Genomic DNA, 17,630 nt, shown 5'->3' on the forward strand with positions numbered 1-17,630 from the left:
GGGGCCGGCTGGGAACCTTGCTTGAGCCGCAAAGTTCCGGAGGACCGGGAAGGCGCCCTCGCCGCAAGAGGGAGAGAAGCCCACTGCGGGAGAGTGAAAGCGGGCGGCGGGGACCAGGCCCGAGCAGCTCCACCCGCCCGGCTCTCCCACTTTGGCTCTGGGCGCCTTCCCAGACCGAGTAGGAATTTCGGCGAGAGGGATTCCGCCCGGCTCTCCCACTTTCTCCGGCAGTCGGAGGCAGGTGGCAGCACAACACCACGTCCCGGCCAGTGGACCCTGGGGCTGGCTGGAGTGAGCAGAAACGTACCCCAGCCCTGGAGTCCCAGTTTAACAGACATGCAAAATAGGGCTGATGGTGGGGAGCAAAGCCTGGCCCGTAACAAACGTTGGTTTACTTTCGAGGACTTTACGGTCAGTCCCACACAAGAACACTGCCTTCCCATTGCTGTGTTCACTGTTGGCTTGGGCCATGCATTGTCCACGCACACGTTCATTCAACAAACTTTTACTGACCACGCATTTTGTGCTGGGCTCTGTGAGGGAATATCTCCTGCATCTATGTGCATGGCTTGCTCCCTTACATCCATCAGGACTTTTGAAATGTCACTTCTCAGTGACGCCTTACTTTCCCAATCACTAAAACCCCCTACCCTGCTTTACTTTCCCTCCTTTGCACTTAACGTTATATACTATATAACTGTCCCGGCCGCGGGTGGCCCCTGACCGTCCCACGCGACCCTGCCGGCCCGCTCGCGGTCTCTGGAGCCTAGTGGGCTCCGAGCCTTCCAGTTCCTAGGTTACTACCCCGCACACAAGCCGCCGCTCCCGCGTCCAGCCATTCTGCGCCCTCTCAGAGCCTCGGTTTTCTCGCCTGTTAACGAGGCCTTTGTGTAGAATGGGCCCGCGGCCCGGTGTCTCTGACTATAGGCTGGAAACCGGGACTGGATCGGCACCGCCTCGTTCCGAGCCCTGGGCCGGGCGTGTCGTCCCGTCCCTGTCTCTGGGAGGGCCTGGTCCCGGGACTCTTCAGACTGGTGGCGGAGACAGGAGGGGAGCACAGCTCGGCGCATCAGCGGGAGCCCAGAGGGACGTCTGGGAGGGCTCCCTGGAGGAAGCGAACTCAGAGCTAAGAACTGAAGGACTGGAAGGAAAGAGGAGCTCCCCAGGAAAGAGCCATGTGTCCCAGAGCCTGGGGGGCGGGCGGGGGGGGGGGATGGCACGTCCAGGAAACAGAAGTCTGGCTGCCCAGTGTGTCAGGAGCACAGAGATGGGAGCGGTAGGGGTGGGGGAGAAAAGAGTCCAGAACGCAGGGCCCAGATGCCAGATGACTACCAGTCTGCACTATCCGAATCAACTTGGAAGATTGAGTCATATGTGGGAATGACAATGCAGATCGAAACCAGAGCATTAATGTTTTTGTGTTGAGTTTATAAGTAATTTCTGTGTTTGACATTTTACGTACTGTAAGGGAATCTGGCATGGTAGAGTATCTGATAAACCTGATTCCAATGTAAAAAAATACACACACACACACTCACTCACTATATAACTTACATATTTATTAAGTTCATCTCCTCCACCAAAAGGTAAATCCCACAACAATGGGGTCTAGTCTCTACTTTATCCCAGTGACTATAACTGCAGGACACAGCAGTCAAATATTTGCAGGATGAATAAGTAGGAATAAACAGTACTTCTGCAGACTCCACTCATCTCAAACTAAATTAAGTAAAAGATAAAAGCCTGAAGCAACATATTCACAGAAATATGATCATCCATCCTCATAATACTTTTGACAACTTGTTTATGAAATGGGACTTCTAGACAGCTCTGAAAGAAAAGGCTCACGAGAAAAGCATAACTCTTTGCCTTTCGGGCTCTGCTTACTAGTTTTCTGATCTTAGGACCCTTTCCAAACTCGGTCTATTCCCAAAATGATTTAACCCAAAGTAATGGCATTTTTAAGGCATAAATAAGACAAAGTAAAGCACATAGCACTGTGCCAAAACAATACACAGTGCTTGATAAACAGTAGTTTCTTTTATTACTAGCAAGTCCTGAGTGTTAATAGAGGAAGAGAATGGTTTCTATAGGCAGAGATGTAGTTTCTGGTTCCACCTTTTCCATTCTATCTGGAATCCTTGGGCAAATCATTTAATCTCTCTTAAACCTATTTTCCACATCTATAAACCACGTGGTTGAGGAAAATAATTAACTTTATTTTTCCAAATAAAAAAATACTTATGATGGGGCCAGCCCGTGGCTCACTTGGGAGAGTGTGGTGCTGATAACACCAGGTAATGGGTTCAGATCCCTATATAGGGATGGCCGGTTAGCTCACTGGCTGAGCATGGTGCTGAGAACACCAAGACAAGGGTTGAGATCCCCTTACTGGTCATCTTTTGATATTTTTAACAGGCATGATTACTCAGAAAACACGGGCATGTCTCATTTCAAAGAAGAATAGAAAGTTGGTATTTAACAAATGTGAATTAACAATCATTAATATATAAAACACAGAATACAATGCTGACTGTTTTTAAAAAGAATTGTTTATTTACTGAACCTGGGGCATATTAAGATACACAATCAATTTTAAATTTACATCTTTTAATTCAATTTTGAAGTGTCTTCACACACACACAAAAAAATTGGCATGCAACAGTATTCCTAAGGTGAAACAGTCACCTTATCAATAAACTGTTGCAAGTATTTTCACCTAAGGTTGAAAAATTGTTTATCCTGAACGTGAAAACCTGTAACAAATTTAAATTAATTATATAAAACTCGTTACTTGTAGTTTTCCCCTTGCAAATATCCAAAAACAATGTACAAGTAACTAATATACATCAGTCACAACATAATCCTGGATCATCCCCACACTAAAACCAGATGCTCCTTTAATTTTAAATCCATCATCAGAGATCAAGAGAAAGTCATTTCATGTTATACAAAACAAAATTCACATGTGCCAAAAAAGACCCAAGAGAAACAAAAACAAAAACCCTAGTATTGACACTGATGTTCAGTGCCCGAGTTAAACAGTGGCCCATAGGCCACTTGACCAAAAATAAAATAGTGGCTGTAAATCACCACAATGAAATCCAAGAGGCTTTAACCCTTTGGCATCAGAAATCCAGATTTTTTCCAATTATGTGAATGCATACTTCCTACATGACAAGAGTGGAGAAAGTGGATGTGCCAGCACAGAAAGAAAAAGAGCTAGTTTTAGCTGAAACACCCAGAGAATTAGCTTTGACAGAGACTTCTTACAAGATTAGGCAGAAACCTAAAATTAGTTATTAGCTGCTTGTGTCATCAATTTAATTGGAGGTGATTGAGTCCTAAGGTTCAATGTAAAAATTCAGAGGGGAAAAATGTGTTTGGGGGCAAGTCTTATCTTTAAAACAAAAACAAGATAAAAGTATAAAACTACCCAGCCTGGTAGAATACTCCAACGTCAAAGAGTTCTGCCATTAGGATGGGAAGAAAATGTGGAGATTCAGAATGTTCTTTCTCATAAGGATTCAACAAAATGAATCTTTAATGAATTGAACCACAGGATGAAGGAATCCAAACAATGCAGTCATTTTAGTATAGTACTATAAGGCTTTGTGCCAATTTCCTGAACAAACTGCACTTTATTATGAAAACAAAAGAAAAAGAACACATAATAAGGACTATACTCTTATATTTCATTTACAGTGTTTGAGTTCTGGACACAGCATTTAAATAAGAAATTATGCCAATCAAATGTCAAAATTTCACTATAACTTTCCTAAAAAGGTGTTTTCCTCCCAATATCTATTAATCACAAAGAAACATAAGCTGTGAATGTACAGTTCAGAAAATAAAAACATAGAAACTAATGACATTATTATGACCAAGGTGTATGGTAAACAGTGAATTATGAGTTTGGGATCATCAGGAAAAGGCTTTTTAAACAACCCTCCGGACTTCAAAAAATCTCTTCAGGTAGTAGATCTGTCCCAATGTCATGGCAACTAGAACAAGAGCTTCAAAGAAGGACCAGAGGACCACTCTGCTATTTGTGTTGTCATTGACTGTTGAGGACAAACAAACAAACAAAATTTAACAACAACCCCCCAAAAAAGCATAGACATCATCAATTATCTCCTCCCCTTTATTCTGTGTAAAAGTTAATATTTTTGGACACCATTTGTAGCACTCTTCTTTTATCTTTCATCCCTAAGCAACTCAACATTCTAAGGAGCAGAGATTTTTAGCCCACTCTACTTTTGTATGGGGAACAGAGAGGAAAAGTGATTTGCACAAGGTCACACTTCTAGAGTTAAAACCCAATCCAACCTTCTTTGTCCTTCACCACTGAAATGTCCTACATTATAACCCTTTTTTAGCTGAATCAGAAAATTGACAAAAATAAAATTTAGGGATTATTTCAAGATTAGTTATCCAAAAAGCAGTATCTACCAAGTCAAAATATGTCAGTTTAAGTGCCTTTTTCCTTAAACATTTGTTCAACAAATATTTACTGAGCACTTACTATATACTTGGCATTTGTTCTAAATGGGACAGGTTTCTCAGTTTCATGAACCAATACTGGCAGTTATTACCACACTGTCAAATACAAGACAAATGAACCATTCTCATAATTTCTCCTACTCTCAAGCTAAGGACTTGATCCTTAAAGTAAAAGCTATGACTACTCTCTATTAATTTACTCTGCTCAATTTGCCACACTGTTTTCAAATTTCTGAACAAATTCTACACCCTTAAACTTTTTTAAACTACTAGGTAGTTTCTGATTTTTCTGCAAATGGCCAATATTAAAAACAATTATAATAAGCAATATAATAACAGTAATAATCACATGACTTATTCATGTTATCAGTCACATGAATAAGTGACTGCCATATTTTTATATTTATGTAAACCATTTATAAGAAAATTAACTAGAATCATAATAACTACCAGACTAATGATCACTAAATAAGAAATGAAAAGCAATTAACATGTTTCCAAACAGACAATTTATAGTTACTCAGAAGTTACATGCCCAAAAACATTAACTAGAACTCTAAAAACTACCAAAATTACTGAAATTTTAATACTAATTCCATGACATAAAGTTTACTTCTACTGAAAACTGAGTAACCAATTTCTACCATAACTGTGAATGATTATCATTTTAAGATTGTGTCTGAAAGGGGAATAGTTGAATAAATACTTCAAAATATTAAGGAACCATTAAAAGATGCTTTAGAGGGCCGGCCCCGTGGCTCATTTGGGAGAGTGCAGTGCTGATAACACCAAGGCCACGGGTTCAGATCCCTATATAGGGATGGCCGGTTAGCTCACTGGCTGAGTGTGGTGCTGACAACACTAAGCCAAGGGTTAAGATCCCCTTACTGGTCATCTTTTAAAAAAAATAAAAATAATAAAAAAATAAATAAAAGTGACTGAGAGAAAAACAGGATATGAATTTGTCTATGCAGCTTTACTCACTTATGTCTAAATTCCTATATACTCACTTATGTCAAAATTCCTTTTTCTAGGGGAAAAAACAGGCTGAAAGAAAATGGACTTAAATGTTAACAGTGATTATCTTAAACGGCAGACTATGAGTGATTTCTATTTCTTTCTTTATACTTTTCTGTATTTTCCAAACATTCTAACTGAATATGTGTTAACTCTTTTCCACTAATTATGAAATTATATTTGAGAAATGTTATCTGCTGCATGGTCTCTTATTTGTGAATGTGAAAAGAAGTACTTCTTTCACTTATAGAAAAATGCATCTTTAGGTTTAACTAGAACACACTGAAGCATAATGACATAGGAACGCAGCCACCTCATTGTCTTCAAGCCATTCACACATTAACCTGATCTAGAAGCAACACAACATTATAACAACATTGCAGTAAAGAAAAGGTCTCATGTTCATCTGAGGAGTGGATGCTATAAGAATATGCATGAGAAACAAACAACACTGTGGGTACCATTTGACTTGCAAAATTAAACCGAGTATCTGAAAATTCAATTTTATAAATTACTAATACTTTTAACATGAGTACTTACTAAGCCCACTATTTATGAAACAAATACAGGCGTACCTCCACTCATATTAAGGACAAGAGAATAAGGTTGGATGTCCACGCAGACTGGAAGACATGAGCTTCCTCTGGCTGCTGTGTTCCCAAGAACACAGCACATACTTTAAAAAAGCCATCTGGTCTGAGCTAGTTGAAACTGCAAAGCAGTAAAAGCCCTTAGCCCTCAGACTTTGTTCAGTGCCCTACTTACCCCGGAATGGGCTAGCTCCTACCTGGGAACAAGGTAACCAACAAATGTGTTATCTAAGGTGAGGGAGACAAGGTGGAGGTCCCAGAGGGTAAAGAATCTAAGAGTGTAGACAAGAAGAAGAACTCATGAGGAAAGAGGCAGGAATGTGTGTAGACAGACCTTGGTAATCTCATGCCCCACGCCACTCCCAAAAAGGGGGGTATCCTCCAGTCTGTTACATTTACACATTATCCTGCCAAGGTGAGGTGAAGTCTGTGTTCTAGGTCCTGAAGGTTCATTTCCATTAGTGGCAAGAACAGATATGAGAGAGTGGGTAGAAACCACATCTTGAAGAAACTCAAGCTATGCTTATCTCTTTGAGCCACTTTTCTCTCCACTCCCTATCCCAATCTCAGAACAAAGACTGCTGATATAAATCACTTTGCACTTAGAGACAAAGAGTTTGCTCCGAACTACTTGGAGGATGTAAGACACTGAACAACAGGTGTGGGTATAGACCTAAAATAGGGTATTTGGTCTATGTGTCAACATGGTCCCTCTTAATTTTAAATGCAAAAGCATAATATTTAAGGCTATATCATGTGCTTTTATATAATCATGTGAAGACTTTTGCAACCTAAGACAAGATTCCAATCACCACTATTTCTACAGAAAAATACACTCTAAGTTCCCAATTTATAAACTTGGGAACCCAAACTGATCTTCACCTGGTGACTTGCCTACATTCATGTTTTGATGTTTTCCATTCCAAACAGACTAAGTCTCCCATTTTAGGGAAAAGAGTATATCTCAGAAGATAATATAAATCACACTGGCAAAGAAGTTCCAGATTTGTGATTAAAAACTAATGCATTTTACAATGTTTTTCCCTTCTGCTTCAGGAAAACTATTAGCATATCCTTTAGCTGGCCATATATTTTTAAAAAGAACTCTTAAAAGCTTGCGCTGAATCTTAATAACATTTTTTGGTACAGAATAAATGTCCCAATAAAACTAGTTTAGTACAAAGCTCTACAAACATGTATACCCCAAAAATATCTTTGCATGGGTGCTTTAGCATGGTATGTTTGCAGAATTTCTAAACGAGGAAAATACAAACAAGCTGTTGGGTAATACAACCTTCACCATCAGATACTGCTACAACACTAAAACATGAACCTACTGGCTCTGTGTATCCTCTCCCGGACTTCCATGTACTCCTGTTCATGCTTTACAGCTGTCATCGCAACTGCTAGCTCATTAATCATCTCTTCTAGCTTGTTCTGGTGAGCTACAGAAGGATTTGAAACAGATTAGCACATATTAGGCAATCTCTTTTTGAAAAATACTTTTTAAATAATAAAAATATTGCTCAGAGAAGGCATATAAAAGAAGCTATTTTTTGAAACAGCTCAGACATCAATTTGGACCACTGATATGAACCACCCATGACAATTGAACTCATAGTATTTTTTTTTAAAGTCCATTCCCAGTAGAGAAACCTCTTTAGGGTAGGAAACATACTATACAATGCTTACTGACTAAAGGAAAACAATTAACCCTAAGAAAGTTCTTCAGATGAATTGCTATTATGTGAAGTTCACTATACTAACTACAGAGGAGAAGTAAAAGCCTGAGAAGGAAAAAAATAACATGCAAAAAAAAAATACATTAAAAAAAAAAATCCTGTATCAGTAATAATATTTAAACTAAAATCAAAATCTACTCTTAAGAATCATATAACCCCAATGTTAATTTAGGAACAGCATCAAAACAAACTCCTAATGTCTATGAAACTGAGCAGAGAAAAACATGAAGACAGTCTCGGGAAAATCCACACCAACTCAAACATTCTTTTGTGACAGTCAAAGTAATGATTTCACTACAGTGGGGAACAGCAGGCACTATAAGTAAAGAGACAAGCTCTCAGCTGCACAAGGATTTCAACCAGGTATCCTCTTTAACCAAACATGAATACAAGGTGACATTCTGAAGAATAAACATATGTTTCCAGGTAGTGCTATATTATAACAATGAGCAGGCAGGAAAAAAACAGCACAAGTTAAAAGTCAGCGGGGGGGTGGGGGGGGTGTAGGGGCAGGGAGAGGAGGAAATCTCTTCATTTCTGCCCAAGATTGGGCCTCATCTGGAATTCCAGATTACTACAGATAAATCCTAAATTTCTTAAGAGAAGCCAAGGGCCCACACCATTTAAAGTAGTTGAGCTGGAATCGCAAATCATCCCTTACCAGTTACACTCTGGAAGCCCATGTACTACCTAGAACCTTTAGAGCAGAATTTCTCTGGAGCGGCACTGTTGACATTTTGGATCAAATGTTGTCCCATGTTGGTTGTGGGGAACTGTCCGATGCATTGTAGAATATTTGAGCAGGATCCCCTAGATGCCAGTAGCACCCACCCACCTAGTCTTGAGAATCAAAAGTATCTCCAATTTTTGGACATATTGCCAAATGTCCCCTTGGGGGACAAAGATCATCCCCACTTGAGAACCATTGCTTTATAGGAACGTTTGATTTGACAGCTGATATTCACTGGCAATAACAAGCAAAAACAAGAATTTTAGCTATTGCGTTAAAAGATTATTTAAGAAATTCAATATTCACATTGATCAGCCAACATTTTCTAGCTATTTAAATATTACCAATTTCCAAAAAATGAACAAATATTATGCCCTTCAAAACTCCTAATTCTCCTTGAGAATTAGCCAAGTCCTACCCTGTAAATGGCCTTGAAAAATTAGCACAGAAATTACTAAGTAGTATGACTCTCTAAATTCTATAGATTTCAAAATACTTCATCTTCTTTACGATGTTAATATGTCTCGTATCTAATACTACGGAATGTGTTGAACAACTGCTAGCTTCCAAAAACCCCTGGCATACACTGTGGCAAAAAACCCAAAACACTAAACAAAAACAAATGTCCTGGTAAACAATTTATCCAGAAGAACCAATCAGGACTCACTGCTGGTTAGTTGAGCAATAAACAATTTAACTGCAACATATGGCCAAAAGAACTTTTGTCCTCATATCTACACATGGCTCCGAGAACTGTACTTCATATCCAACCAAGCTTCAAGTTAGAAACTTAAATAATGGTAAAACAAGACTACAATATACAAGGGTATTTCAAAAGTTCATGGAAAGATCAATATTATCTTTTAATTCTATTTTTCCACAAACGTTTTGAAGTACCCTCATATTTCCTAGAAAATCAACTAGCTATGTTTAAGACATTTACTTGTCAAGTTATAGTTGAATCTTTCCATCCTTTAGCATTCATTTTAAAGAAACAAAGATGTTACTACTAAAATGTCAATCACATTGTTCTAAGTGCTATTAATTTAAAATAGCCTAACCCCCATCTCCTGTCAACCAAATAAAAAAACCACCAAAAACAATCAATCTAATTAGTTGTAGGGTTTAAAAAAAAAAACAACACTCATGCCAACAAACTGAGGTTAGAAAAAAGGAAGGCAGAAATTAGACATTAGCTAACAGAAAGATGCAAGAAGACAGGATGCTGTCAAAAGCAATCCACGTACCATCCCAGGTATCGCCACCACCTAAAGAAAAGTATAAGATATAAACAAAAAAACCAACAAAAAGTTTAGCTAAACTAGTCGTATATACAAATGAGCAAATAAAGATATACATGACAGGATTAGCAAATTAACAGAATTAGCAACCTAAGACACATGTAACCTAGATGGTTACAAGAACACAAAGTGACTGAGAAAAACTGCCAGAAGTGGCAACCATAAAGCACGAAAAAATAAACCTTAACTTCCAGAAACTTTGTTGCCAATTAGGACACCTACATAAATAAAAAGTGTATTTCACAAAAGGTTTTTTTGTTTTAAGGCCAGTGAATGAACCTGGAATAGGAAATCAAAAAAACAAGGATTCCATTCAAAAAGATAAAAGTGTACAAAATTAAAATTAGATCTTGGAATGTGATAAAAATCTTTTGAATATTCATCTTACCTTCTGTTTCCATGTCTTGTCCTTTTGGAGCCTCCCCAATATCAATGGTGAACATCACTATCTTTGGAGTCATGGTGGACATCCTATTACTAAAACAAAACTTATATGTTCCATCCATGTGAGCAGCAAATGTGTATTTCCCACTGGACTCTCGATCTCCTTTATAAATTCCTTTATTATCAGGTCCTGTAATCTGAAGGCAGGAGAGAAATACACAAAATGTCACAAAAAATTTAAAATCATAAACTTTGTAGGCAATGTCTATTGGCAGTAGAAAATTCACTACAAATAGGTAACTTTCACTTCACTTCGGTAAGTGGCAGTGACCACTTTCGGCTACAATTCGCCAACTTAATAAAACATAGGTGGACTACGTGGCTCCTTAAAACACTTTCAGCTCTGACTACATTTACGTCTTGTCCATTTAAACTTACACCCCAGGAGAAGGGGTAGACTAATGGGTACAAAACTATGCCATATACCCTAAGTGATTCATTGTGCAGTATATGCATGTATTGAAACAAAACACTGCACCCCACACAAATAAATATAAATGGAAAAAAATAAAAATAAAACATAAGTAGAAAATTTAATAAATTAAAATAAGCTTAAACCTTTCATTAACAGAAACCGCACGTTACACATGGTCTTCAACCAGCCTAATATGACCAACAATCATGCAAACAGGTGGCTGACATCAAACCCCTTCCCAAAAAAAGAAAGAAATCTCTTTAAAATGAATAATTTTTATAAAGCCATATTTCAATGTTTTCCTGATTACCGTCAAATAATAAAGGAACTGCTTTATCTGAGATGTCTGAAGGCTCAAGGGAAAGGACTAGACTGGAAATTAAGAGACCCAAACTCTCAACCCAGTCTGCCCTAAGTCAGCCGTTAGGCCCTGGCCAAGTCAGTTCCTCTTATAAAGCCTCTTTCACCTGTAAAACTTGGAGACTGCAATAGTTTATCTCTGAGATCTTAACTAATGCTAAGTCTCCCTTTCATTATCCCCTTACTTTGGGATTTCTCTTGCATTTTGTTAAGTTGTGGCCAGCTCTCCCGATGTTCACTGTCAAAACGAAAAATTCTTAAACCCAATTAGTCATGCTAGCAGATGAACTAAAGCATCGATTATATTTGGTTTCCTATTTTTAAAATTAGCGGCAAATCATTCTTTTGGTTTAAAAAAAGATGTGGGCGGAGGTTTAAGGGCGGCTAGTTTCTGAAAATTCCTGTTTTCTCCAGATACTTGACCACAACCACCACTCCTAAAACGCATGACCCAAACTCCACATCTCTCCCAGGCAGAGAGAGCTGAACAAAATTTCTGGAGATTTGAGAAAAAAACGGGTAAATCATTAAGATTGTTTCTATGAAAAACAAATAAAAATACAACGCGAACATCTGCCTAGCATTCCTCAACGGCTTTCGAACTACTTTTCAAAAGTTTTCATGCTGCGTTCCAACGTGAGTCCGTAACACGAAGGAAAAGCAGTTGCTCAGCGGATCGAGACGCGCCTTCGGGCCCCGGAGCCGACACGCGGAGCCTAGTCGACAAAGCTCGGCGAGAGGCTCCAACGGGAACCCGTCATCCAAACTGAGAACGCAAAGCAACGTCTCCGTATCCCAAGGGGGTCCCGGAGCCCGGAATCCGAGCGGGTTGCGGGGAAAGGGGCAGGTAAGGGGTCGCCGGGGCGGGGGAGCGGGCTGCGGCCCGGACCCCTCCCGGGACTCGGACAGCGGCCTCCGTGTCCGCTCCCCCCCGCAGGCTCCGGGAACCACCAACCCCTGCGCGGTCGCGCGACCCCGCCTCGACCGCGGGCAGTGCGCCCGCACCTCCACGTCGATGTCCAGGAAGCCGCCCTCGGCCACCTCGAAGATGAGGCCCATCTTGGTGCCCGAGGTGACCCGCTCGAAGAAGCACTCCTCAGCATGCGCGTCGATGCTGACGAAGTAGCCCGAGACCGTGGCCAGAAGAGCGGCCAGGAGCACCAGCAGCTCAGCGAGCGTCACCATGGTGGGGCTGGGGCCGAAGCCAGGACCAGGACTGCGGCCTCCAGAGCCGCCGCCGCCGCCACTGCTGCCTCCTTAGCCGCCGCCGCTTCGGCTCCGCCCCTTCCGGCTGCGCCACCCTCGGGGGCTGATGCGGGCGCCGGGGATTGGCGGGAGCCTACAGCTGCCACGTAACGGATGCACGGCGGCCGCCGAGGGACATGGAGACTCCGCGAGGCTGGAACTGGACGGCGGCTCCGAAGGGCCGAAAACCATCGTCCGCAGCCTCTTCGCGCTCAAACTAAAATTCACGTGGACTTCCGAGAAAGTAACAGTGTCAAGAATCCTCCCCTGCCCGGCGCAATGCCCTCTTAGGATTGCCCAAGAAGATGGCGAAAGATCTAAGGGCAGCGATAGAAGGGGAGGGAATGGGAGGCAGGGGTTTTATATTGTCCTTCCCCGCCCCGCCCCAGTGACCCTGCTTACCCGGGACTGCGGAGGTGTGGAGGCCGGTATAGATCGGGAAGGGGCACGTGGAACCTCTTGGGATACCGGGTATGTTCTGTGTCTTCACCTAAGTGGTGGATATATATATATATGAGTGTTTACATGTGTTTTTAAAAATCCAGAGGCTGTGTACTTAAGACTAATACACCTCATCTTACTGTGTGTATGTAATACCTTAACTACAAAAAATAAAATAAAAACAAAAAAACTACTGTTCGAATTCCCCCAAATTAGAATTCCCCCAGCTCCCCAAAGTCTTGCTGTTCCATACCCCTGTAGCTCTTACCAGCTGCTAAGACTACCCTTTCCGGTGAGAGGTTCCTCCTACTCATCCCTCAAAATTCAATTCAAATGTCACTTCTTATCTTCTCTGAAATGTTCCTAGATATCCTTCTGCCAAATACAAGAACTAGCCCCTTCCTCTGTGCTTACAACACAGATTTGTTCCTACTGAATTATATTGACTAGTCTGTGTCACCCATGAGGCACCAGTCTTAGGATACGTATGCTGTCCTCTCAAGCTAGGGGGCCACAAAAGACCTCACTCATTACATGTTAGTTGACTTCATTGAACTGACCTGGGTATGAGGAGCTTTGTTGCTACTCCACTTTGGCACATAGCTGTGTGACATTGATTGTGTTCCATCACGTCTCCGGCCCTCAGTTTCCTTATGTGTAAAGAGATGACACCACATGCCTTCCAAAAAAAATTTTTTTTAATGACCGGTAAGGGGATCTTAACCCTTGGCTTGGTGTTGTCAGTACCAGGCTCAGCCAGTGTGTGAACCGGCCATTCCTATATAGGATCCGAACCCATGGCCTTGGTGTTATCAGCACCGCACTCTCCCGAGTGAGCCACAGGCCGGCCTTGCCTTCCAAATTTAAGGGAGTATTTCTTCAAAAACCAATAGGCAACAGGGGGCAGTAGTGGTCCAATATCCAATTTCCTGCTTTAGTTGTCAAGAAGCAGGTGCAGGGCCGAGCCTGTGGCGCACTTGGTAGAGTGCGGCGCTGGGAGCGCTGCAACGCTCCCGCCGCGGGTTCGGATCCTATATAGGACTGGCCGGTGCACTCACTGGCTGAGTGCCGGTCATGAGAAAAAAAAAAAAAAAAAAAAAAAAAAGAAGCAGGTGCAGCTGCAGTGAGGAAGCTTCCTGAGCTCAAGAATTCTAGTGGTCGTCCCCTGCCTCCCCTCTTCCAGACTGGCAGACATCCTGCTTTCCCTGGCAGGTCAGTTCTGTAGTGTTACTCCGGGTGCCATTACTGGAGGAAAACTCAACCTGGAACCTGCTCCTCCATTCTTGCCAACACATTTAGAAGCCTCTATTCCCTGTATTGAATCTCTTTTTGTTGAGAATACCTACAGAGGTTTCCTATTAAACTGAATTAAACTGATGGACACACACCCTCCTTTTTCTAACACAGCCCCTTTCAACTTCACGAGCAATCCTACTGTAGAAAAGTGCGAAGAACAATTTTGTTTTCCCCTAGAAATTCAATGTTAAGTTTCATTTTTGGACTGATTAAATAATATTCTAACTCCACCTATCAGGGATTTAAACTGTGGAAATTTAGCATCTCAGTGGAACACAATGAATTGTATGTTGTGGTGTATTACGTAAATCACGAGACCCAAATTCAAATGCCTTCAGGAATCAGGCAGTTTGTATGAATGAGAGACAGCATTAGCTTAGGCAATAGGTAGTAGGGAGGACTGGCAAACTGGACTGTAGATGTCATAACTAAATACATTCAATTCCAATATTTCAGAATACACTGGTGGCCAAACCAAAGAGGTAACCAGTAGACATCTGTGAGTTTATTTTTTATATTATTAAAGTAATTAACTGTATTATCTAAAACTGGAAAAGATGAAGACTAAGAGACAAAAGTAACTCTAATTACAGTACTGTAAAATAGTCAGCCCTACATATCCATGGGTTCTACATCCATGGATTCAACCAACCACAGACTGAAAACATTTTTTTTTAAATTGCATCTGTACTGAACATGTGCATACCTTTTTCTTGTACAGACATTTTTCTTGTCATTATTCCCTAAACAATGCAGCATAACAACTATTTACATAGTATTTACATTGTATTAGGTATTATAAGTAATCTAGAGATGATTTAAAGTATACGGGAGGATGTGCATAGATATATGCAAATACTATACCATTTCATATCAGGGATTTGAGCATCTGCAGATTTTGGTACCCAACAGAGGTCCTGGAACCAATCCCCCGTGGTTACTGAGGGATGATTATAATCACTATCAACTACTTAATATACTTCTTTTCGCAGTTTTTGTTTGCTTGTTTGTTTCTTAGCATTGTTGTAGCCATAACTAATCATCAGGTATATTTCCACATGACTATTTCAGGATCTGAAGTCAAATTAATACAAAGAATCATAGGCTCTCAGGACTTGACAGGTCACCCACAGTTAATGTATATTTTTAAGGTTATCCACACAGATTGATTGGCATGAGCTCATGTGCCACTGTGTGCATGAATACATCCAACACAACCAACAGTTGGCACATAATGGGTACTCAATGAATATTTTGTGATTGATGAACAAAGCTCTCAACTGGGGTCTGGCCGGGAACCAACCAGGTGGTGATCAGTAATCAGGGAGGTGCAACACAGAATGTGCCCTTTTTCTTTCCTTCTTCCTCCCTTCCTCCCTTCCTTCTTTCCTGCCTTCCTTTTTCCTGCGTTATTGAGATACAATTCAAGTACCATAAAATTCACCCTTTTAAAGTGTATACTTAAGCAGTTTTTAGTGTATTCACAGAGTTATTCAAACATCACCACTACCTAATTCCAAAACATTACATTACCCTAAAAAGAAACCCCATAGCCATTAGAAATTACTCGCCATTTCCCCCTCCCACCAGCCCTGGCAACCACAATCTACTTTCTGTCTCAATGAATTTGAAATGGAATCATACAATATGTGGCCTTTTTTGATTGGCTTCTTTCACTTAGTATAATGTTTTCAATGTTCATCCATGTTGTAGCAGATGTCAGTACTTCATTCCTTTTCCATTTTATGGATATACTTCATTTTGTTTCTCCATCCATCAGTTGGTGGGCATTTGAGTTGTTTCTGCTTTTTGACTGTTATTAATAATGCTGCTATAAACATTTATGTACGTGGTTTTGTATGCATATGTTTTCAGTTCTCTTGCATAGATACCTAAAGTGGACAAAATAAAATATTTCTGTTTAGAATCAGAAGCTGTGTGGCAAAGACAAGGAAACCAGGTCAGAAGTTGATGAGGGGCTTGTTGCATCAGTCAGCTCTCAAATGCTGACAAGTTTGAAAGAGAATAACAAAGGCTGTTTCAACAAACTGGATCAGCTTTCTGCTGCCTGGTTATGAATGTTTCCCTTCCCTCTGGTCCCATGGAAGTCTATAAAAATTCAGGAAGATTAAAGCAGACTAGAGAATATTCTTTCATTAATTTTCCCCCTTAATTTTCAGTTTTAAAATGTTACTTTATTGAGAACAAGACTGAGACATAAAAATGTTCAGAATCCAAGACAAATTTAACCATAATATAATCCATCACCTACTCAATTCAGCCATTTGGGGGGGGGGGCTTGAGGAGCCCTGAGCTAGTCCTTTGCCCATCTACCCTCAGATCTCTCAGATCTCTCAGCTCACCTCAGCATCACAAGGAACAACATTTCCCAAGCTCTCTTGCACTCTCCTTCCTGGCAGATTCGTCCAGTTGCAGACACTGGCAGAAGACTGGAGGGCAGGACAAAGGGAGAAGCCAGAGCTTTAGTCTCCCTCTCTCAAATGTGGGAAGCACCTCCACTAGTGACTTCTAGTGACTGCATCTTAATGGCCCCAGTTCCCACCAGGCAGCCCCTCTGAGGTCCTAGCTTCCATAAGATGGTCCTGGCTCCTGGGCTCTAGTAACCCCACTTCCTCCCTTTTTTCCTCCAGTCCTAAGTGAGTTAGTGTATTTCTGCTATTGTTAATCTCTGGGTTGGATTGGTCCCTCAGCTCTATCATCTCCTGTTGTGGTAGTTTCACGATATATCCACAAATTATTTGGCTCTTCTCCCTTCAAAAGGTGGAGCCAGATTCCCCTCCCCTTGAAGGAGAGGCTGCCTTGACTCAGTGACTCACTTCTGTCTAAGAGAATGTGACAGAGGTGACAGCATTGTTGCATCTACCATGTTCTCTTGAATCATGTCCTCCAGAGGAAGCCAGCTCTCATGTCATGAGGACACTCAAGCAGCTCTGGGAGAAACTCATGTGGCAAGGAGTTGAGGCTTCCCACCGATAGCCATGCAAGTGAACCATTTTGGAAGGGGATCCTCCAGCCCCAGTCAAGCCTTCAGATGACTGCATCCCCAGCCAATATCTTGACTGCATATCATGGAAGACCCTGCATCAGAAGTACTCAGCTAAGTTGCTCCCAAATTCTAGACCTGCAGAAACCATGAAAGATAATGAATGACGATTGTTCCTTTAACCCACTAAGTTTTGGGCAAACTTGTTACACAGCAATGGATGCTAAAGCACCTACTTAACCAATTTCCTACATTAAAACCTTTCCGTTGTAAAGACCTGGGGTGGGTTCTATTTTATGACCAGTACAAACTTCTGTCCTGAATTGTAAACTAAGAGCAAAAATAAGACAAAAGAGTAAGGAAGATGGAGTATCAAAATATTATAATTATTACTTGTAAGTGCATGTTGGAGAATGTGACTTATAAATGCAGCCAAATGTGGTTTCAAATACAGAATTAAACAGACATAGTCAGTTCTGTGACGTACCAATCACAGGTACTTCAGGACCAAAGTGGGCTTCTGTCTGGGCAGATCTTGGTCA

General features: G+C 41.1%; 1 protein-coding gene across 2 annotated transcripts; it reads right to left on the reverse strand.

Moving 5' to 3' along the window:
• Positions 1-2,534: 2,534 nt before the first annotated feature.
• On the reverse strand, positions 2,535-12,396 carry TMED2 (transmembrane p24 trafficking protein 2). Of its 2 annotated transcripts, XM_063086557.1 has the most exons (5): positions 12,108-12,396; positions 10,272-10,464; positions 9,830-9,850; positions 7,448-7,555; positions 2,535-4,064 (listed from the first exon to the last, which is right to left on the reverse strand). In XM_063086557.1, the coding sequence occupies exons 1-5, from the start codon at positions 12,285-12,287 to the stop codon at positions 3,940-3,942; spliced, it is 627 nt and encodes a 208-aa protein (XP_062942627.1). In that variant the 5' UTR covers positions 12,288-12,396; the 3' UTR covers positions 2,535-3,939. The 2 variants fall into 2 exon arrangements, with proteins under 2 accessions (XP_062942627.1, XP_062942628.1); XM_063086558.1 differs by lacking the exon at positions 9,830-9,850.
• Positions 12,397-17,630: the final 5,234 nt, after the last annotated feature.

The sequence above is a fragment of the Cynocephalus volans genome, chromosome 2 (assembly GCF_027409185.1).
Source record: "Cynocephalus volans isolate mCynVol1 chromosome 2, mCynVol1.pri, whole genome shotgun sequence".
NCBI lineage: Eukaryota > Metazoa > Chordata > Mammalia > Dermoptera > Cynocephalidae > Cynocephalus > Cynocephalus volans.